This window comes from Equus asinus, chromosome 10, assembly GCF_041296235.1.
Source record: "Equus asinus isolate D_3611 breed Donkey chromosome 10, EquAss-T2T_v2, whole genome shotgun sequence".
Classification (NCBI taxonomy): Eukaryota; Metazoa; Chordata; class Mammalia; order Perissodactyla; family Equidae; genus Equus; species Equus asinus.
In genome coordinates, this window is record NC_091799.1 from 31,124,417 (window position 1) to 31,143,905 (window position 19,489).

At 47.1% G+C, this 19,489-nt stretch overlaps 1 protein-coding gene across 1 annotated transcript; it reads right to left on the minus strand.

The window, feature by feature from the left end:
• Positions 1-190: 190 nt before the first annotated feature.
• SLC31A2 (solute carrier family 31 member 2) lies at positions 191-16,833 on the minus strand. Its single transcript, XM_014827988.3, has 4 exons — positions 16,721-16,833; positions 12,495-12,561; positions 3,187-3,376; positions 191-2,141 (listed from the first exon to the last, which is right to left on the minus strand). The coding sequence occupies exons 1-4, from the start codon at positions 16,724-16,726 to the stop codon at positions 1,973-1,975; spliced, it is 432 nt and encodes a 143-aa protein (XP_014683474.1). The 5' UTR covers positions 16,727-16,833; the 3' UTR covers positions 191-1,972.
• Positions 16,834-19,489: the final 2,656 nt, after the last annotated feature.

The window sequence follows — 19,489 nt, forward strand, 5'->3', positions numbered from 1 at the left end:
GTGGGCTCAGCATTTCAGGGCTGGGTTTCCCTGAGCAGAGTTGTCATCTTCATAGCGGATGGACAGACTCAGTCCTTAGACAGCCCGACAGCCAGCACCACCAGCTCCATTCGCCATACTCAATTCTGCAGTTGTAAGGGCTATGTGTGCTCGCTGCTCAAATGAGGAGAAACAAAAGTATGGTCACACATTGCTTAAAAATATATATTTATTAAAAGATATTTTTCTTTTAATTCCCAAAACTTAAGACCATCTTTCCTCTATCCCGTGAGGTACTTGAACACAGACGTTACAGTATACAGCAGCGACGTTCTCTCCCTGGGTCTGTTTCCTTTCCTATCAAGTGAAGAGATTCAAATATCTGGAGCGTCCCCTCTAACTCTACAAACGGAATGCTTTGGTTTGACTGCTTATGGCATCTTTAGTCAATACCCCCGAGGCTTACTCGGGATTTAAATGAATGAATCGCATTTCCCCACCAGACTGTTACGTGTGAGCAGTAAGTTAATAGAGAACATTAAGTATTAACTATTATTCAGTGCAGTTCTCTATTCTGCGCAGGAGGAGGATCAGGATAAAAGTGGGCATTAGGCCATAACGAGCCCCCAGACACCTAAAGCCATTAGACTCTCTTCCTCCCGCAGGCAGTGCAGTCTGATGGCAAGAGCTTGCTCCGTCCAGAGGATAAGTCAGGAGCCTTGAAAACAGTCCTGCTTCTCTGCCTTCACTCTGCTGCTACTTCCTTTCCCCTAAGAAAGGGGAACAGGTCCGAGCAGATGCTGCCATCCATCATGAATACAATGAAATCATTTCACTAAAAACTTTGTTCTGGGGGCTGGCCCGGTGGCACAGCGGTTAAATGCACATGTTCCGCTTCTTGGCGGCCCGGGGTTCACCAGTTCGGATCCCAGGTGCGGACATGGCACCACTTGGCATGCCGTACTGTGGTAGGCGTCCCACATATAAAGTAGAGGAAGATGGGCACGGATGTTAGCTCAGGGCCAGTCTTCCTCAGCGAAAAGAGGATTGGCAGCAGTTAGCTCAGGGCTAATCTTCCTCAAAAAAACAACAAAACCCAAAAAACGAAAAAAACTTTGTTCTGTATTAATGTGCAAAATTGCCAAGCAGGAGTTCAGTAGGAAAAATGAGAAATTTTAGTTTGTCAACACGATCCCAGAAGAGACAATCTTCATGTGTTCCAAAGGCAGATGGGTAAGAAAAAGGAGTCAGCTTTGTCTCTGGCCCCAAAGACAGAAGAGGTCAGGAAGTCCAATAGAAGATGCTCCTCTAGATAAGGCACTGATCGGGAGAGCAGAGGGGAGCCAGCTTCCATGCTCCTCATCACCCAGAACCCACCTCCCTGTCTTGTAGATCTTTGGGAATTCTTAAGTTTGGTTTGTTTTTGCAAGGGAAGATTCACCCGTCACTATCATCTGTTGCCAGTCTTCCTCCCCCACGCCCCCAAAGCCCCAGGACGTAGTTGTATATAGTTGTAAGTCCTAATTCTCCCATGTGAGCTGCTGCCACAACATGGCTACTGACAGACCATAGTGTGGTTCTGTACCCTCGAACTGAACCCAGGCCACCAAGGCGGAGCGCGCTGAACTTAACACGCTAGGCCGTCAGGACTGGCTCCAGGAATTCTTAAGTTTTGAGTCACAGAGATAAGTCATCACGGCCTCAGCAACCGTGCCCTCAGGTTCTGTTCTCTCCATTCTCCCTCTGGTCACAGCAGCCTTCTTAAGGCACAAGAAGATGAGGCCTGGGCTGGCTGGCTGAGGAGAGAGGTAGGTGCAATGGCCTCTGAACTCCAGGGATCAAGTGCTGGCGTCAGCTGCAAGTTTCCAGAAGCTGGGAGTGAGACGAGGAACAGCCGTCAGAAGAAAATGGAGACGTGGGACTGGAAGTTCAATGTCTGGAAGAGGGAGCCCCAGCTCTCTCCAGCCTTCGGTGCCTGCACAGCCCTTACCGGCTAAACCATGCTGAAAAGCGGGTAGGCTAGGTAGTAGCCCACAGCCGAGCCCAGCACCACACCGAGGAAAATCCAGGTGTTGTAGGACATGACAGCCAGCATGATGAAGTAGCCAATGACCACCTGAACAACATGGATTAGCGACTGGCCAAAGTGACACAAAAACCACCTAGATAAAAGGAGAGCCAAGTTAATGGGAAGGAGCTGGAAGCCAGGAGTTGGTGTCAGGAAGTAGGAGGAACAGCTCAGTTACAGGACCAGCTTATTTATAATTTGTATGTTTGACCCAGAAGAGACTGCTTTTTAAAGAGACATATCAGAAACCATTGATAGAGAGGAGAAAGGGACTTGTACCAGGAGCCTAGAATAATCACTTTAGCTCTGAGCTTCCTGGCATCCTGGGGAAAAGGGAAAATGATGATATATATAATCCATCATGTCTGACAGGGATAATACAAAATCATCAGTAAGGTAGTTTTTTTTTTTCCTGAATCTACTGTGGGAGGCAGTATTACAATGGAAAGAACACGGACTTTGGGGATAGATCACTTCCTAGCTCTGCCACTTACTAACTGTGGCTTAGCACTGATGTCTGAACCTCTCTCAACTTAAATTTCCTCATTAGTAAAACAGGAATAAGAATACTGCCCTTGCAGGGGGGTTGTGAATATTTGAGACACCCATGTAAGGAGCAGGCAGGCTCATTAAGCACAGCTGGAGAGCAGGCAGAACTGGGACCCTAAATGGTTGTCCTATCGGAATGGGAAGGGAAGAAAGGAGAGAAGAGGCTGCCCCCCCCCCCCCCCGTGCCCCCCAGGTTGGATACATTCCTGACAGCAATTCTTATCACTTGTGTAGGGACAGCTGCAGGTCCCATGCTGGGTTTGAAGCCTTAGTTACCTAAGGAAGCCTGGTGGGTCTGGGGGTAGGCTGGGTGGACAGCCCTGTTGCTAGACTGAGGCTGGTACCAGAGTTCTGAGAGCTGAGCCTCCCAGTGGCTGTTCATAGAGAGCCCTGGTCTGGGCGCCAGAAGGCCGGAGCTCTAGTTCCCTTCACTACTTACTGACTGTAAGCACTTAGGCAAGTCCTGGTCCTTCCCTGGGCCTCACTTTCCTCTTTCCTCTCTGTGAAGTGGGGCCAATGCCCTATGGGCCCAGCCGACCTCTCGGTGAATGTGAGCCCTCCGCCCATTCTCCACACCCCATGCCTGTTACCTGAGGCGGGTTTTGCTCACTGGAGGTGAGTCTGAGCCTGAAGAATCCTGGTCCATCTCTTCGATGAGCTGCTGGCTGGTGGGGATGGACAGGCTCACCAGAGCCTGGTGGAGCAGCTTGGCTTTGCCAACCTTGATGCTTTCATACAACACAGCCAGGAGCAGGACCACCAACACCGAAAAGGCCATGCCTGTCAAAGGAAGCTGAGCTGCAGGGACCTGGCCAGGCCAGCTCTGCTCCTCTTCTGCAGCTCCCCCTGGGACCTGGCACAGGTGGGAGAAGAGCACCCCCACCCATTCTCTCTGAATCCATTCCCTCCCCCTCCTCTGCCCCGCCCCCCCTTGTGCGTGGGCATCTTCTCCACCCTTGTTGGGCTCAGAACTTCTTCACTGTCTCTTTCCCCCTCCAGCCCTTTCTCGGTAGGGTTGGCCTACTGGGGTGTGGCTTTCAGATCAGGAAGAGAAGACACCTGAAGAAGCCAGGGGCTGAGGGGGAAGAAGCCATACACTAGCGCCCCCAGCTGTTCCCCCAGCAGGTGGCACAAACCTCTGTCACAACTCCTTAAGGGAAGAGCATATATAGCAAGATGGGCAGAGAAGCAAGTATGTACACAGAAAAGTCTGGAAGGAAGGCGATACAGCAAAGGAATCATAATTATCTCAGCAAATTAGGATGCAGGAGGTTTTTATTTTCTTCTCGCCTAATTTTCCAAAGTTTCTACTGTGTGTATTAGTTTTATAATAGTGGAAAAAAACATTAAGTTGTTTTACAGAAAACATTAAGCCCTTACTAAAGCTGCTTTGTAAAATTAACTACTAATTGCTACTTCCATTTTACAAGTAGAGGGATACTAAATGGCCTAGCTAGAGTGTTTCATTGGGCTCCCAGGTGCAAATCATCTGTAAAAGATGCAGGTTTTTTGGGTTTAAGATTTTATTTTTCCTTTTTCTCCCCAAAGCCCCCAGTACATAGTTGCGTACTTTTAGTTGTGGGTCCTTCCAGTTGTGGCATGTGGGACGCCGCCTCAGCATGGCCCGACAAGCGGTGCCATGTCCGCACCCAGGATTTGAACCAGTGAAACCCCGGGCTGCCAAAGTGGAGCGTGTGAACTTAACCACTCGGCCACAGGGTCGGCCCCAAGATGTAGGTTTTTAAAATATAAAATTACACGGACATGGCACCGCTCATCAGGCTATGCTGAGCAGACATCCCACATAGCACAACCAGAGAGACCTACAAGTAGAATATACAACTATGTACTGGGGGACTTTGGGGAGAAGAAGTAAAAAATTTAAAAAAATAAATAAAAGATTGGCAACAGATGTTGGCTCAGGTGCTAATCTTAAAAAAAGAAAGAAATGGGGGGGGAAGATCCAAGATGGCGGCGTGAGCAGACTTCTTTGTCTCTCCCCCTTCAAATCTACAACTAATTGGACATTCATCGCTTGACAAAGGATATCTATATAGCATCTCAGGACGTCGGAGAGACCTACAATGCTATACATTGGAAGGCGGACGGACTTCCCTCCAGGAGGAGGTGGGGATAGGTGAAAACTCTCCGACCCCGACCCCCAAACAGCCTAGAGCTTGCGGGCGGCTTTCTTCCAGCGGATGCCCCCAGAACATCGCCACATGCCAAGGGCAGGAGGGAGCGCACACCAGAGGAGCGACTGCAAACAGTTGAACAGAGCCCTACCTAAGCCCCCCGCAATTACACCTGAGCCCAGAGGGAAGCTACAGAGTTACACACCAAAGGCGGTGGGGAAAACCCCTACCCGCCATTAGCGGAGAGGTCCCGCCCAGCCTCCACAATGCCTGGGGGCTCTCCCAAATGGCGCGGCGGCCCGCCAGCTGCCACCGCCGGCTCCACTGACTGGGCTTTCGCCCAGGAGGGGCTCGGGACCACCGGAGATCTCCTGGGAGAGGACCGGGGCTGGGTGGAGATCCAGCGGCTGGCTACACGGCCCAAGGGAGAAACTCTAGAGTTCCGTCTCGGCAGCAGGCAGAGTCTTTACCAGCCATTATCGGAGAGGCCCCACCCAGCATCCACAACACAGGGAGGGTCCCAAAGAGGAGACTCCCAGGCAGGGCAGCAACCAACCAGCTGCCACTGAACTCAAGGTATCCGGATATCCCCCAGACAGGGCAGTGGGCTCTCTGAGATCCTGGGGGAGAGGACTGGGGCTGGGTGGAGTTCCAGTGACCTGGCTCTGTGGCCCAGGGGGAAACTCTACAGTCTCACAGAAGCCTCAGCGAAAGCCTCTGCACAGCACTAGTAGAGAGCACCCATCCGGCAACCACAAGGCTGGAAGACCCTGGGACAAAAGTAGCATACCTAGGCGAGCTAACCACAGACGGTAGAAAATGCCCATAGCTCTGCTGTGACCCATAGTGGACAAACGAGATTTTGTGGGCGCCGACAGTGACAGAGCTGCAAATATAAGTGATCCTGCCCTTGGCCGCTGGGAAAGCCCATAACACCGCTGCAGAACCTAAGGAGGGAGCACGTCTAGGTGGTCTGCAACAGTAGGCACCAGCAGTCTGAAGCCCCCCTGTGAGGGCCTCCACAGCTGAAGAGGGAACCCACAGGATCACTGTGACTGCGTGGAGGGGCCCAGGCCCAGTTAGCAACAACTGATAGGGTTCCTGGTTGGAGCAGTATAAACAGCTGTCCCCCCACCACACCAGTAGAAACAAGTGGAAGCAGTAACTAAACTCTATCTCTATGCGGAGGCACAAATCTACACCATCAAGCAATATGAAAAAATACATTAAATCTCCAGAACAGAAGGAAAATGATAAACACACAGAAAACAATCCCAAAGACAATGAAATATACAACCTAAATGATGATGACTTCAAAACAGCCATCATTAAAAAACTGAATGAGTTAAAAGAGAATTCAGATAGACAACTCAACGAGTTCAGGAGCTATGTCACAAAAGAGTTCGATACTATAAAGAAGGACCAAACAGAAATACTGGAAATGAAGAACACAATAGAGGAGATTAAGAAAAATCTAGACGCACTGAACAGTAGGGCCAATAATATGGAGGAAAGAATTAGCAATTTGGAAGATAGGAATATAGAAATGCTGCAGGCAGAGGAGGAGAGAGAGCTAAGACTAAAAAGAAATGAAGAAACTCTCCGAGAATTATCTGACACAATTAGGAGATGCAACCTAAGGATTATAAGTATACCAGAGGGAGAAGAGAGGGAGAAGGGGGCAGAAAGCCTATTCAAAGAAATAATGGCTGAGAACTTCCCAAACCTGGGGAGAGAGATGGAACTTCATGTGACAGAAGCCAATAGATCTCCAAACTTTATCAATGCAAGTAGACCAACCCCAAGACATATAGTAGTGAAGCTAGCAAAAGTCAACGACAAGGAGAGAATACTAAGGGCAGCCAGGCAGAAGAAATTAACCTACAAAGGAACCCCCATCAGGCTTTCAGCAGATTTCTCAGCAGAAACTTTACAGGCTAGAAGAGAGTGGAATGATATGTTAAAAAATCTGAAGGACAAAAACCTGCAGCCGCGAATCCTCTACCCAGCGAAAATATCCTTCAAATACGATGGAGAAATAAAAACTTTCCCAGATAAACAAAAATTAAGGGAGTTCATTGCCACCAAACCTCCTCTTCAAGAAATGCTCAGGAAAACCCTCATTCCTGAAAAATCAAAAAAAAGGAAAGGGACTACAAAACCAAGAGCAAAGGAGATAAGTAGAAGGACAACAACAGAGAGTAGCAGCTCTCCATCAGAACAGACTAAACCATGGGACAAGAAACAAAGGAAATTGAAGAGAACTGGAAAACAAGACATAAAATGACAGCGGTAGGCCCCCCACATTTCAATAATCACTCTAAATGTAAATAGATTGAACTCTCCCATCAAAAGACACAGAGTGGCAGGATGGATCAAAGAACAAGACCCAACAATATGCTGCCTCCAGGAAACACACCTCAGCCCCAAAGACAAACACAGACTCAGAGTGAAGGGATGGAAGACAATACTCCAAGCTAATAATGAACAAAAGAAAGCAGATGTCGCTATACTAATATCAGACAAAGTAGACTTCAAAGCAAAACAGGTAAAGAAAGACAAACAGGGACAGTATATAATGATAAAAGGGACTCTCCACCAAGAAGACATAACACTTATAAATATATACGCACCCAACACAGGAGCACCAAAATTTGTAAAGCAACTCTTAACAGAACTAAAAGAAGACATCAACAACAATACTATAATAGTAGGGGACCTCAACACCCCATTAACACCAATGGATAGAACATCCAGACAGAAAATCAACAAGGAAATTATAGAATTAAATGAAAAATTAGACCAGATGGACTTAATAGATATATATAGAACACTTCATCCAAAAACAGCAGGCTACACATTCTTCTCAAGTGCGCATGGAACATTCTCAAGAATAGACCATATTTTGGGAAACAAAGCTAGCATCAATAAATACAGGAGAGTTGAAATAATATCAAGCATCTTTTCTGATCACAATGCTGTGAAACTAGAAATCAACTACAAGAATAAAGCAGAGAAAGGTGCAAAAATGTGGAGACTAAACAACACGCTACTGAACAAACAATGGATTATTGAAGAAATTAAAGAAGAAATCAAATATTATCTGGAGACAAATGAAAATGAGAACACGTCATACCAAATCATTTGGGATGCAGCAAAAGCAGTCCTAAGAGGGAAATTCATCACAATACAGGCTCACCTCACTAAACAAGAAAAAGCTCACATAAGCAACCTCAAATGACACCTAACAGAATTAGAAAAAGAAGAACAAACGAAGCCCACAGTCAGTAGAAGGAGGGAAATAATAAAAATAAGAGCAGAAATAAACGATATTGAAACTAAAATGAAACAAAGAGTTGGTTCTTCGAAAAAATTAACAAAATCGACAAACCCTTGGCCAGACTCACCAAGAAAAGAAGAGAGAAATCTCAAATAAATAAAATTAGGAATGAGAGAGGAGAAATCACAACAGATACCAAAGAAATACAAGGGATCATAAGAGAATACTACGAAAAACTATATGCCAACAAATTGAACAACCTAGAAGAAATGGACAAATTCCTGGACTCTTACAACCTCCCCAAACTGAACCAGGAAGAAATGGAGAATCTGAATAGGCCAATCACAAGTAAAGAAATAGAAACAGTAATCAAAAACCTCCCCAAAAATAAGAGTCCAGGACCAGACGGCTTCTCTGGAGAATTCTACCAAACATTCAAAGAAGATTTAATACCTATCCTTCTCAAACTATTCCAGAAAACTAAGGAAGATGGAGTACTCCCAAACACATTCTGTGAAGCCAACATCACTCTGATCCCCAAACCAGGACAACACAAAGAAGGAGAACTACAGGCCGATATCACTGATGAACATAGATGCAAAAATTCTCAACAAAATTCTGGCAAACCAAATACAGCAATACATCAAAAAGATTATACACCATGATCAGGTGGGATTTATACCAGGGACACAGGGATGGTTCAACATCCACAAGTCAATCAACATGATACACTACATTAACAAAATGAGAAACAAAAACCACATGATCATCTCAATAGATGCAGAGAAGGCATTCGACAAGATCCAACACCCATTTATGATAAAAACCCTCAATAAAATGGGTATAGAAGGAAAGTACCTCAACATAATAAAGGCCATATATGACAAACCCACAGCCAACATCATACTCAATGGACAAAAACTGAAAGCCATCCCTCTGAGGACAGGAACAAGACAAGGGTGCTCACTTTCATCAATCCTATTCAACATAGTACTGGAGGTGTTGGCCAGAGCAATTTGGCAGGAAAAAGAAATAAAAGGAATCCAAATAGGCAATGAAGAAGTAAAACTCTCGCTGCTTGCAGACAACATGATCTTATATATAGAAAACCCCAAAGAATCCATAGGAAAACTATTAGAAACAATCAACAGCTACAGCAAAGTTGCAGGGTATAAAATCAACATACATAAATCAGTAGCATTTCTACACACTAACAATGAACCAACAGAAAAAGAACTCAAGAACTCAATCCCATTCACAATCGCAACGAAAAGAATAAAATACCTTGGGATAAATTTAACCAAGGAAGTGAAAGATTTATACAATGAAAACTACAAGCCTTTCTTGAAAGAAATTGACGGCGACATAAAGAGATGGAAAGACATTCCATGCACATGGATTGGAAGAATAAACATAGTTAAAATGTTCATACTACCTAAAGCAATCTACAGATTCAATGCTATCCCAATCAGAATCCCAAGGACATTCTTTACAGAAATTGAACAAAGAATCCTAAAATTCATTTGGGGCAGCAAAAGACCGCGAATTGCTAAAGCAATCCTGAGTAAGAAAAACAAAGCCGGAGGCATCACAAGCCCCGATTTCAAAACATACTACAAAGCTACAGTGATCAAAACAGCATGGTACTGGTACAAAAACAGGTCCACAGATCAATGGAACAGAATTGAAAGCCCAGAGATAAAATCACACATCTATGGACAGCTAATCTTCGACAAAGGAGCTGAGGGCCTGCAATGGAGAAAAGAAAGTCTCTTCAACAAATGGTGCTGGGAAAACTGGACAGCCACATGCAAAAGAATGAAAATCGACCATTCTTTTTCACCATTCACAAAAATAAACTCAAAATGGATCAAAGATTTAAAGATTAGGCCTGAAACAATAAGTCTTCTAGAAGAGAATATAGGTAGTACACTCTGACATCAGTTTCAAAAGAAGCTTTTCGGACACTATAACTCCTCAGATGAGGGAAACAATAGAAAGAATAAACAAATGGGACTTCATCAGACTAAAGAGTTTCTTCAAAGCAAGGGAAAACAGGATTGAAACAAAAAAACAGCCCACTAATTGGGAAAAAATATTTACAAGCTACTTATCCGACAAAGGATTAATATCCATAATATACAAAGAACTCACACAGCTTAACAACAAAAAAACAAACAACCCGATCAAAAAATGGGCAGAGGACATGAACAGACATTTCTCCAAAGAAGATATAAGTATGGCCAAGAGACACATGAAAAGATGTTCATCATCGCTAATCATCAGGGAAATGCAAATCAAAACTACACTAAGATATCACCTTACACCCATTAGATTGGCAAAAATATCCAAAACCAAAAGTGACAAATGTTGGAGAGGCTGTGGAGAAAAAGGAACCCTCATACACTGTTGGTGGGAATGCAAACTAGTGCAGCCACTATGGAAAACAGTATGGAGAGTTCTCAAAAAGTTAAAAATAGAAATACCCTATGACCCAGCTATCCCACTACTGGGTATCTATCCTAAGAACCTGAAATCAGCAATCCCAAGAATCCCATGCACCCCTATGTTCATCGCAGCACTATTTACAATAGCCAAGACGTGGAAGCAACCTAAATGCCCAGAAACTGACGAGTGGATAAAGAAGATATGGTATATATACACAATGGAATACTACTCAGCCATAAAAAAGGACCAAATTGTTCCATTCGCATCAACATGGATGGACCTTGAGGGTATTATGTTAAGCGAAATAAGCCAGACAGAGAAAGACAAACTCTATGTGACCCCACTTATAGGTGGAAGTTAACATATATACATGGAGAACCGATCAGTGGTTACCAGGGAAAAGGGGGGGGGGTGGGGGGAGGGCACAAAGGGTGAAGTGGTGTACCCACAACATTACTAACAATAATGTACAACTGAAATCTCACAAGGTTGTAATCTATCATAATCTTAATAAAAAAAAAAAGAAAGAAAGAAATACCACCCTAGGGTTGCTAATTTAAAAAAAATTACAGGCAATTGCACACACATGGTATAAAATCAAACAGCCCAAAAGGGTGGACAGTGAAAAGTCAGTCATCTTCCCAGCCCAGCCTCCCCAAACCCCAGTCCCCCCACCCCCTGCCAGAGTAGCTTCTGTTAGCATTTCCTGTGTAGCCTTCCAGGGATGCTCAATGTATATATAGAAGCCTTTACTTGTCTAAATGACAGCAGAAGAGAGCATCCTTTTCTGCATCTGACATCATCCTCCAACTGTTCCTCGTATGTGGGTTCCCCTTAGTTCACACAGATCTATCTTATTTCTGTGGCTTCACAGTCTCTGGTAGATTATATTTTCCGAAGATGGCCACCTTGCCATTTCCCACTCCACATGCTCTTCTTACAATGGTGACACTCCTGCCATCAAGTGGTCAGGTCCATGTCCCTTCCCCTTTAACCTGAGACGACCTTGGTGACTGCCTCAACCAATAAGGGTGGAAGTGATGCTCTGTGACTTCCAAGGCTAGGTCTTAACAATTCCATGCATTTCCACCTTCTTCTCTTGGCACACTCACTCGCTCTTGGAACCCAGCCACCCTGTCCCTAGGAAGCCCAGGCCACGGGAGATGCCATATGCAGGTGTTCGGCCAACAACCCCTGCTGAGGTCCTAGCTAACAACCAGCATCAGCCAGTAGACGTGAGAGTGAGGAGGTCTCCACGATGACTCCAGTTCCAGCCCCCGTCTGACTAGACCTGCATGAGAGACTCTGAGTGAGGACCGCTTAGCCGAGCCCAGCCAACTCAGAGCCTTGAGAAAGAATAATAAAGTGACTGCTGCTGTTTCAAGCCATTAGGTTTACTCCTCAATAGATTACTGGAATGGTAACCCATTGTAGGAATGATCACAATTTATTTGATCAGCACCCGCAGTGATGGGCATTTGGGCCGTTGCCAGACTACTTGGCAGCTGCAGTTACTGAAGTCAAAACATAACTCCATCATGAAGTAGTGTCCAACTCTGCCTTTTCAAGTCAAAGGAATTCTCTACTCTTTCAAATTGGTGTCTCATTTGAGGTCCAAGGCTGCAGCAGCTGCACGGGGCTTCTGCGCTGATGCTGGACACTGAACCCTGGATGAGGGAGGTGCTAGGAGGCAACAGGAGGCCTTACTCTAGTTCCGGCTCTGAGGCTTACTCGCTGTATGACCCTGGATGAGTCTCTTCCCCTCTCTGGGCTTCAGTTCCTTCCCCTGTAATAGAGGGAAAAGCTGCATCTCTGGCCTCTCTCTGGGCCTTTGTGAGGATCAGTGAGAGAATGGAGCACTTTGCTGTCTGAAGGGCAGTGGTTGCAGATGGAATTATAAATGCAAAGTTCCTGCTCAATGTTTGTGCAAGAGGAGTCAGGCTCACTTAAATGTCCACAGAGCAGAAGCCAGGTTCTCCACTGCCTGGAGCTACAAGGGTCCCCAAGCGGCAAGTCTGGGCTTTCTGGTTCTTACCTGCAGGACTGTGGACACTCCAGAAATCAAACAGAAGCACCACCTTATCTGAGAAGATGAAATGCATCTGAAAGAGAAGGGAACGTGCATCACAGCGGGCTTAGGGCAGTCGAAGTCATAGTCCTAAATGCTCTCCAGCAGCCTCCTCTAAAGGCCCAGAAAAATGGGGTCACTGGACTTAGGTGTTGGAAGAGCCATAAGTGGTCATTAGGACCAACCCAGGCAAGAGAGGGCAGAGACTTGCCAGGTCCCACAGTGGGTCAGCAACAGAGCTATAATGGAGCTGGCCCTGCTCCGGGTGGAAATGAGGTGTGGAGGGTGCCCATGTTTACTGGGCCAACCAGATCACATGCTCTCAGGTCATGCTGAGATGTCCCCTCCATGCCCTCCAAACCCAATGGAGAAGCACTAGACTGGGGAATGACTGCCCCTTCTTCCCCCAGGGCCCCAGCCACTCCGCTCCAGCAGCGTTTATCACAGAGGAGCCCAGGAGCAGCTGTCTTTAATCCGTACTCTACTTCTCTTCACTCATTCACGAAACATTTGCTGAGCCCAATTCTGTGCCCAGCATTATGGACACAGGTTAACGTCTCTGCCCTCGAGGAGCTCAGAGCCTTACAGAAAGAATGAAGGCAGAAGCAATGACCACGCAGCACCTGTCTGAACGCTCTTTCAAAGACGCCTGGTCCACCCTGTGTCCGGGGTGGCATCAAGGGCTTTTCACATGTGATCTCATTTCACAACAGTCTTCTGCGTCACAGGGACAATTAGGCCCATCTCACAGGAAGGAAAAATGGGGAAACTAGGCTCAGAAAAGTTAAATAATTTGCTGAAGGTCACAAAGCTAGTTAAGTTGGCAGAGCTAGGATTCAACCCCAGGTCTAGTTGGAAGGCAAAGCCCTGAGCATTCCAGCTTACTGTGCTGGCCCTCGATCACCAAGAAAGGAGGACAAGACGGGGACTGGATGGCGGTTCTGAAGGCCCAGTCCAGGCTTACTGACTGCGTTTGGCAAGATTAAAGCCAGACGGATCAGTTAGTTCAGCCTCTCAGGGAAGAGAAGGTCACCCTCGCCAGCAGGTAAGACCTCAGCCAGCAGCAGCAGCAGCTTTGCAAACACAGCCAGTGCTTGCCCAGCTAAGATTGTGGCTGAGCTGGGATCAGCTTGTGGAAACCTTTGTCTTCTAAGACAACAGCCAAGTATTAGAAGCCTCAAACGTCAGAACTAGAAGTGTCCTCAAAGAGTTTTTTTATCGAGATATAACTGACATATTATTTTTAGGTGTACATCATGATTCGATATATGTATATGTGGCCAAATGATCACCACAATGTCTAGTTAAGTCCGTCACCACACATAGTGACAAATTTTTTCTCTTGTGATGAGAACTTTTAAGATCTACTCTCTTAGCAACTTTCGAATATACAATACTGTATTATTATTATTATTTAAAGATTTTATTTTTCCTTTTTCTCTCCAAAGCCCCCCAGTACATAGTTGTGTATTTTTAGTTGTGGGTCCTTCTAGTTGTGGCATATGGGACGCCACCTCAGCATGGCTTGATGAGCAGTGCCATATCTGCTCCCGGGATCCGAAATGGTGAAACCCTGGGCCACCGAAGCAGAGCACGTGAACTCAACCCCTCGGTCACAGGGCCAGCCCCACAATACAGTATTACTAACTACAGCCACCATGCTGTACATTACATCCCCAGGACTTACTTATTTTCTCAGAGAGTTTTTAGTCCCCTGGGTTTCAACTTTTTTGCCAGGGAACATTGGCAAATAAAATCTTCCTTGTAACTCCAGTGTATAAAAGACAGGGTTCTTGGGGCTGGCCCAGTGGTGTAGTGGTTAGGTTTGTGTGCTCTGCTTTAGTGGCCCAGGGTTTGTGGGTTGGGATCTCGGGCGCAGACCTAGCACTACTCATCAAGCCACACTGTGGTGGTGTCTCACATAAAACAGAGGAAGATGAGCATAGATGTTAGTTCAGTGTCAATCTTCTTCAAGCAAAAAGAGGAGGATTGGCAACAGGGCCAATAGCTCAGGGCCAGTCTTCCTCACAAAACCAACCAACAAAAGACAGAGCTGGGGGCGGGGCGAGGGAAGAGGTCTGCGCTCTGCGGAAACTCAGTGGAAAAACACTGATCTGATCCAACTTCAGCCTCCAGAAAAGGAGTCCCACGAGGGGAAGGGATTTGTCCAAGACCTCATAGGAAGACAATGGAAACCTCAGCAGGCATTTAAAAACCATGTTGAAGAATTTAAAAAGAGATTTTTATTTCCCTATATGAAAGTGGTACTTGCTTAATGTCAAAAACTGAAACAGGACCAAAAAGAAAGCAAAAGTAATTTTGAGTCCTGCTCTCCAGAGATATCCTTTAAGATTTCAAAAATATCTCTCTTGACATGCCAAATGTTCACAAAAGATTGATATGCAAAAGCAAACAGGTACAAACAATCCTGTGAAACTCCATTTACACCAGAGTTGCTCTCCTTCAATGTCAGCAGAAGCCTCCAGCACCATCTCAGTGGTGCCCGAGGAGGCGTGTTTCGCCATTACTCCTGTGAGTTCACTCGATAAAGCAGCTGGCATGATTGGAATGTCCCCGATGGCTTATTAATCAGAGAGGTTCCATAACTGGGTTCCTTCTCTCATCCTTGGGCCTGGGCCAGCTCTCTCAAGGGCCCCAAACAGCTTTTGTTGTAGACCTGAACACCCACAAAACAACAGAATTCATTCAACCAATATTTACTTTGGTTGTGCTAGGGGGCAGATGCTGGAGATACAGAGATGAGTGAGATAAGTCCTTGGCCCTCTAACCACCTATTAGAGGAGAGGGAAGTGACCAGATCATTACAACAAGGTATACGCAGTCAGTGAGAGGGAGGCATGGGGGACGTCTCCTGGGGGGTGCTGGGGACACCTAACCCAGCCAGGGAAGCAGGTGGCTAGGACTGCTGAAACAGGAGGAGCAGGAGGCAGCTTGGGCAAGACAGACAGGCCAGTGTGTTCCAAGCTGGGAGTGCCCACACAGAGTGTCCAGTTCCACCTCACTGGGGGGGTGAGGGCCTGGGAGCAACAAAAACTCACTGGAGAAAAAGATTCAAACCAGCACAGCCTGACTCGGGGCTGCAGCTTTCGGTGAAAGGGCCCTGTGGTCAGATATGCAAGGGGAGCAGCTCTCATCTTGTCTCCCCACTTAGGATATATTGCAGCCTCCAGCAGCTGAGTTTAACTTATCTGTGCTATTTGGAGCCCCACCCTGGGTAGGGAGGGGCCGTGGTGAAGAAGAGAGCAATCCTGGGACTTGTTTTCTTCTTACTTTCTCATTTGGGTTTACTGAAACTTTGAGAAAAGCTCCCTCACTTATAAACCACAGTTTAGGGGAAGATTAAAGTCCCGCCCGGTCCTGTGGCTGAGGAACTTTTCACAAGCTCTTTCCATCTGTTTTCCTTTTTAGAGAACAGGCAGGATGCCGGCTGGGCGTTTGACTAATGACCTTATGTATCGGCTTCCCGCATCTTAAACTCTATGACATTCTTCGTGAGATGAAGAAAATGGTATGATTTCTTCAAAGACCAGAGAGTCTTGCAAGCTGTCAAGATCACTCATCCTTGATGAAACACTCATCCAGTGTTTCTCCCGCCCAGGTGAACTCTACCAAGAAAAACAGTTTCTCTGAAACGCTATATTCTGCCCCAAGTGTAGGGAGGATGGAAAGTAGCAGGGTCTGGTTCTTTTCCCCAAAAAGAATCAGACCACGAACTTGCCAAGGCAGGGAACCGGCCGGGGGCGTGTGCTCGGTGTGTGAGCGCCCGGCGGCAGGCTGAAACGCACCGGGGCTTCCTCTTCCTGGGAGCCTTCCCGGAACCTGCCCCATGTCACTGCGCCCAGGGCTGCGGACCCCCGGACTCCTCTGTTTTCACCCACCGCGCCCCCGCGCTCAGCTGCGCCACCGCAGGTGCTCAATAATTGCTCGTCTAGCCGGACTGACTCCCAGCAAGAGGGACAAATAAAAAGAAAGCCCCCAAAGTCACCGCCAGCTCTACCTCCCATGTCCCCCCAACCCTGTTCCAGCTGTTGAAAATGCTGCCAACACACCCCCTCACCAGCCCCCGGCCAGGGGCGGCGGGCAGGCACCTCGGGGTGCCCGGACGGCTGCTCGAAGGCCCCGTCCCGGCCGCTCACCCCACACCCGCTTCTCTCGGCGGCGCCCGGACTCACCTCCATGGCGAGCGCCGGGACCGCAGCTTCTCGCTCGGGTCTCCTGACTCCGAGTGGGTTCTACCGCCGCCGGATCGCGACCGCGGCCCGCGCGGTCACGTGGTTCGGGCGAGGCGGGCGCACGGGTTCCTGGGAGTTGTAGTTCCCACGCTGCGCCCAGCTCCGGGTGGCCTGGGGCGCGCCCACTGCCCGGAGTTGCCGCCTGGCCCCAGGTCCCGAGGCCAACCGCGCCGCGGGGCCAGAGTAAAAAGTGCGGTCGGGCTACCTCCCACCTGCATTCAGTTTGGCCCCTTACTGCTTTGCACTTGACTTGGCAATTACCATAAACATGTTTATTGCTCGATGTTATAAACCGAGCGAAGCTTAACACAGGTTGAGTTAAAAATCGGAAAGTCCATCCTGTAGACATGATAGCAACAAATTAGGGGTAAATTAAAGAAATTATGCCCCAGGCTTTTAATGTAGCCATTCTTTTAAAAATCTTTTCCAATCTGATAAGCAAAGGGCAGTACACAGTTGTAATTTTAATTTGTATTTCTTTGATTACTAGGGTGGGCAACTTTTTTTTATTGGTATTTCTATTTGTGTGTATTGTCTGTCCATTTCATCCATCCGTTTTTGTGGGAGGAGTTTCCTGGAGGATGAGAGACTTTTAACAGTATTTAATTGTAAAATATGTTTAGTAACCCTTTGGTGGTTTTCCTATGAGGAAAGCTGACTCCTCGGAGAAACCTTACCAGAGGCAATGCTAGTGGAGCTTAAGCCTGGAGTGTGACCTCAGTTCAAATCCTGAGCCAGCCAGTTTTGGCTATGGGACCTCAGGCAAATGGCTTTACATTTCTGAGGCTCAGTTTCCTGGTCAGTAAAATGAAAATAACAAGAGAAGCTGTCGTAGGAGTGTTGTAAGGCTTAAATGAAGACTTGTGTGTTCAACTCTCCGCATAGAACCTGACAGTGGGGGCTTGCTCAATAAGTGGGAGCCGTCACCATCATGAGCTGCAAATATTTCCGTTCTACAAGAGGAAGCTGACTGCAAAATCCATTTGCCTAGGGTCGTGCAGCTTCTGAGAGCCTCAATCTGTAAGGCTGTCGGGGGAGGAAGGAAGTCAGGGGTCCAGGCAGTTCTGGGCCCTGTGAGGAGGTCTGGGAGGGAGGCCCACTGTTGTCAGGGATGTGCTTGGCCATGGAAGGAGCAATGGGGAGAAGGGCTGTGGGTATCCTTGAAGCTTGCGGGGGATTTGGTGATTTGAGTGTAATTTTCACCTCTCTGGGCCTCATCTGGAATAAAGAGTAAGAAGACTTGACCTTCACACAAGCAGGCTCCTGTGCACCCACTCCCTACCCCCACCGCCGGGTCAAAGGATTTGCAACACAGCTTTATTCATTTGACTGTTTTTGTTGGCTTTGTCACAATCTGATGACCTTCACACTTAGTTCTAACTTCCTTCTGGGTTATGGTTACAACACTTGGCCCCAAAGTGCCCCTTTGCTTTCTGAGCCACTAGAGACTCCCCTCCTCTTGTCCCCAGGCAGAGAACTGGATGTTGGTCACAGAGTCCCAGCTCCTAAGGCCATACCACCCTGGCCAAGCCTTGGTCTATGACAAGGGATTCTTTTCAGAGTCTGTATTTTGACAGCCTGTGGACTCTCCTCCTCTTGAGGAACAACAGAGAGTCTGCCCTTGTCTTTCCAAGACACCTCTAGAGCCCCTGGACAGAATCTGCAGTCAGGAAAGTTGGTGCTGCCTCCGGTGTCACAGAGATTGGCAAGGGGCCCTTTAACTCGGGCGCTCAGCTCATTCCATGATCAGTTGGTGGAGGGGAAATCAACCAGTCATTTCTCCTTCTGGGGCTCAATAGAGGAACTTGAGCTCTTATGAAAAGACCACAGGCACAAAATGTTATTCCTGCAGCAGGACATCTGGCCTTGATGTTCAGATAAGGCTGTGTGACCCCAAGGGCACCACTATCCCTCTCTGGGCCCCAGTGAGGAGTGGAATGGATGAGCTCTAACTGCCCCTTCACATGCAGATGATCTGCAGTTATAAGTGAGCTTGAGGTTGGAGTTGAACGCTTTATGGCTAGGACTTCTGCATGTTTCCCTTGTAGCTCCATCCAGCTAACCTCCCATGTTCTCCCACAAACTTCTATGATTTTATATTTATGCTATGAGTAGCATTATGTATCTGCTTTGTGTGGCACAGGGAGAGTATGCACATTCGAGGTTGATCAGAGTGTGGAGACAGAGTGTGTGAGTATAGTGGACTTTGTGTCACTGAGGCTGGAGAAAGCAGGAGCCAGGTCACAAACAACCTGAAGACCATGTTTAAAGTCAGGAATTTATTCTGGGACAAAGAAGAGCCACCAAAAGGTTTTTTTTTTTTTTTTTTTAAAGTATGCTTTTTGGCGAGAAAGATTTGCCCTTAGCTAACATCTGTTGCCAATCTTCCTCTTCCCCCGCACAAAGCCCCAGTACCTAGTTGTATATCCTAGTTGTATGTCCTTCTAGTTCTTCTTTGTGGGACACCACCACAGCATGGCTTGATAAGCGGTGCTAGGTCCACATCCAAGATCCGAACTGGAGAACCCCGGACTACTGTAGCAGAGTGCATGAACTTAACCGCTATGCCACTGGGCCAGCCCCCAAAAGGTTTTAATTATGTTTTTCTCCCTGCATTTTCTGCTTTTCTTTCCCGATTGTCCCTCTCTTGGTGAGGTCCAACCTGACCACCCGATTTCAAACTGGAATCGCCCTCATATCCCTTGTCCT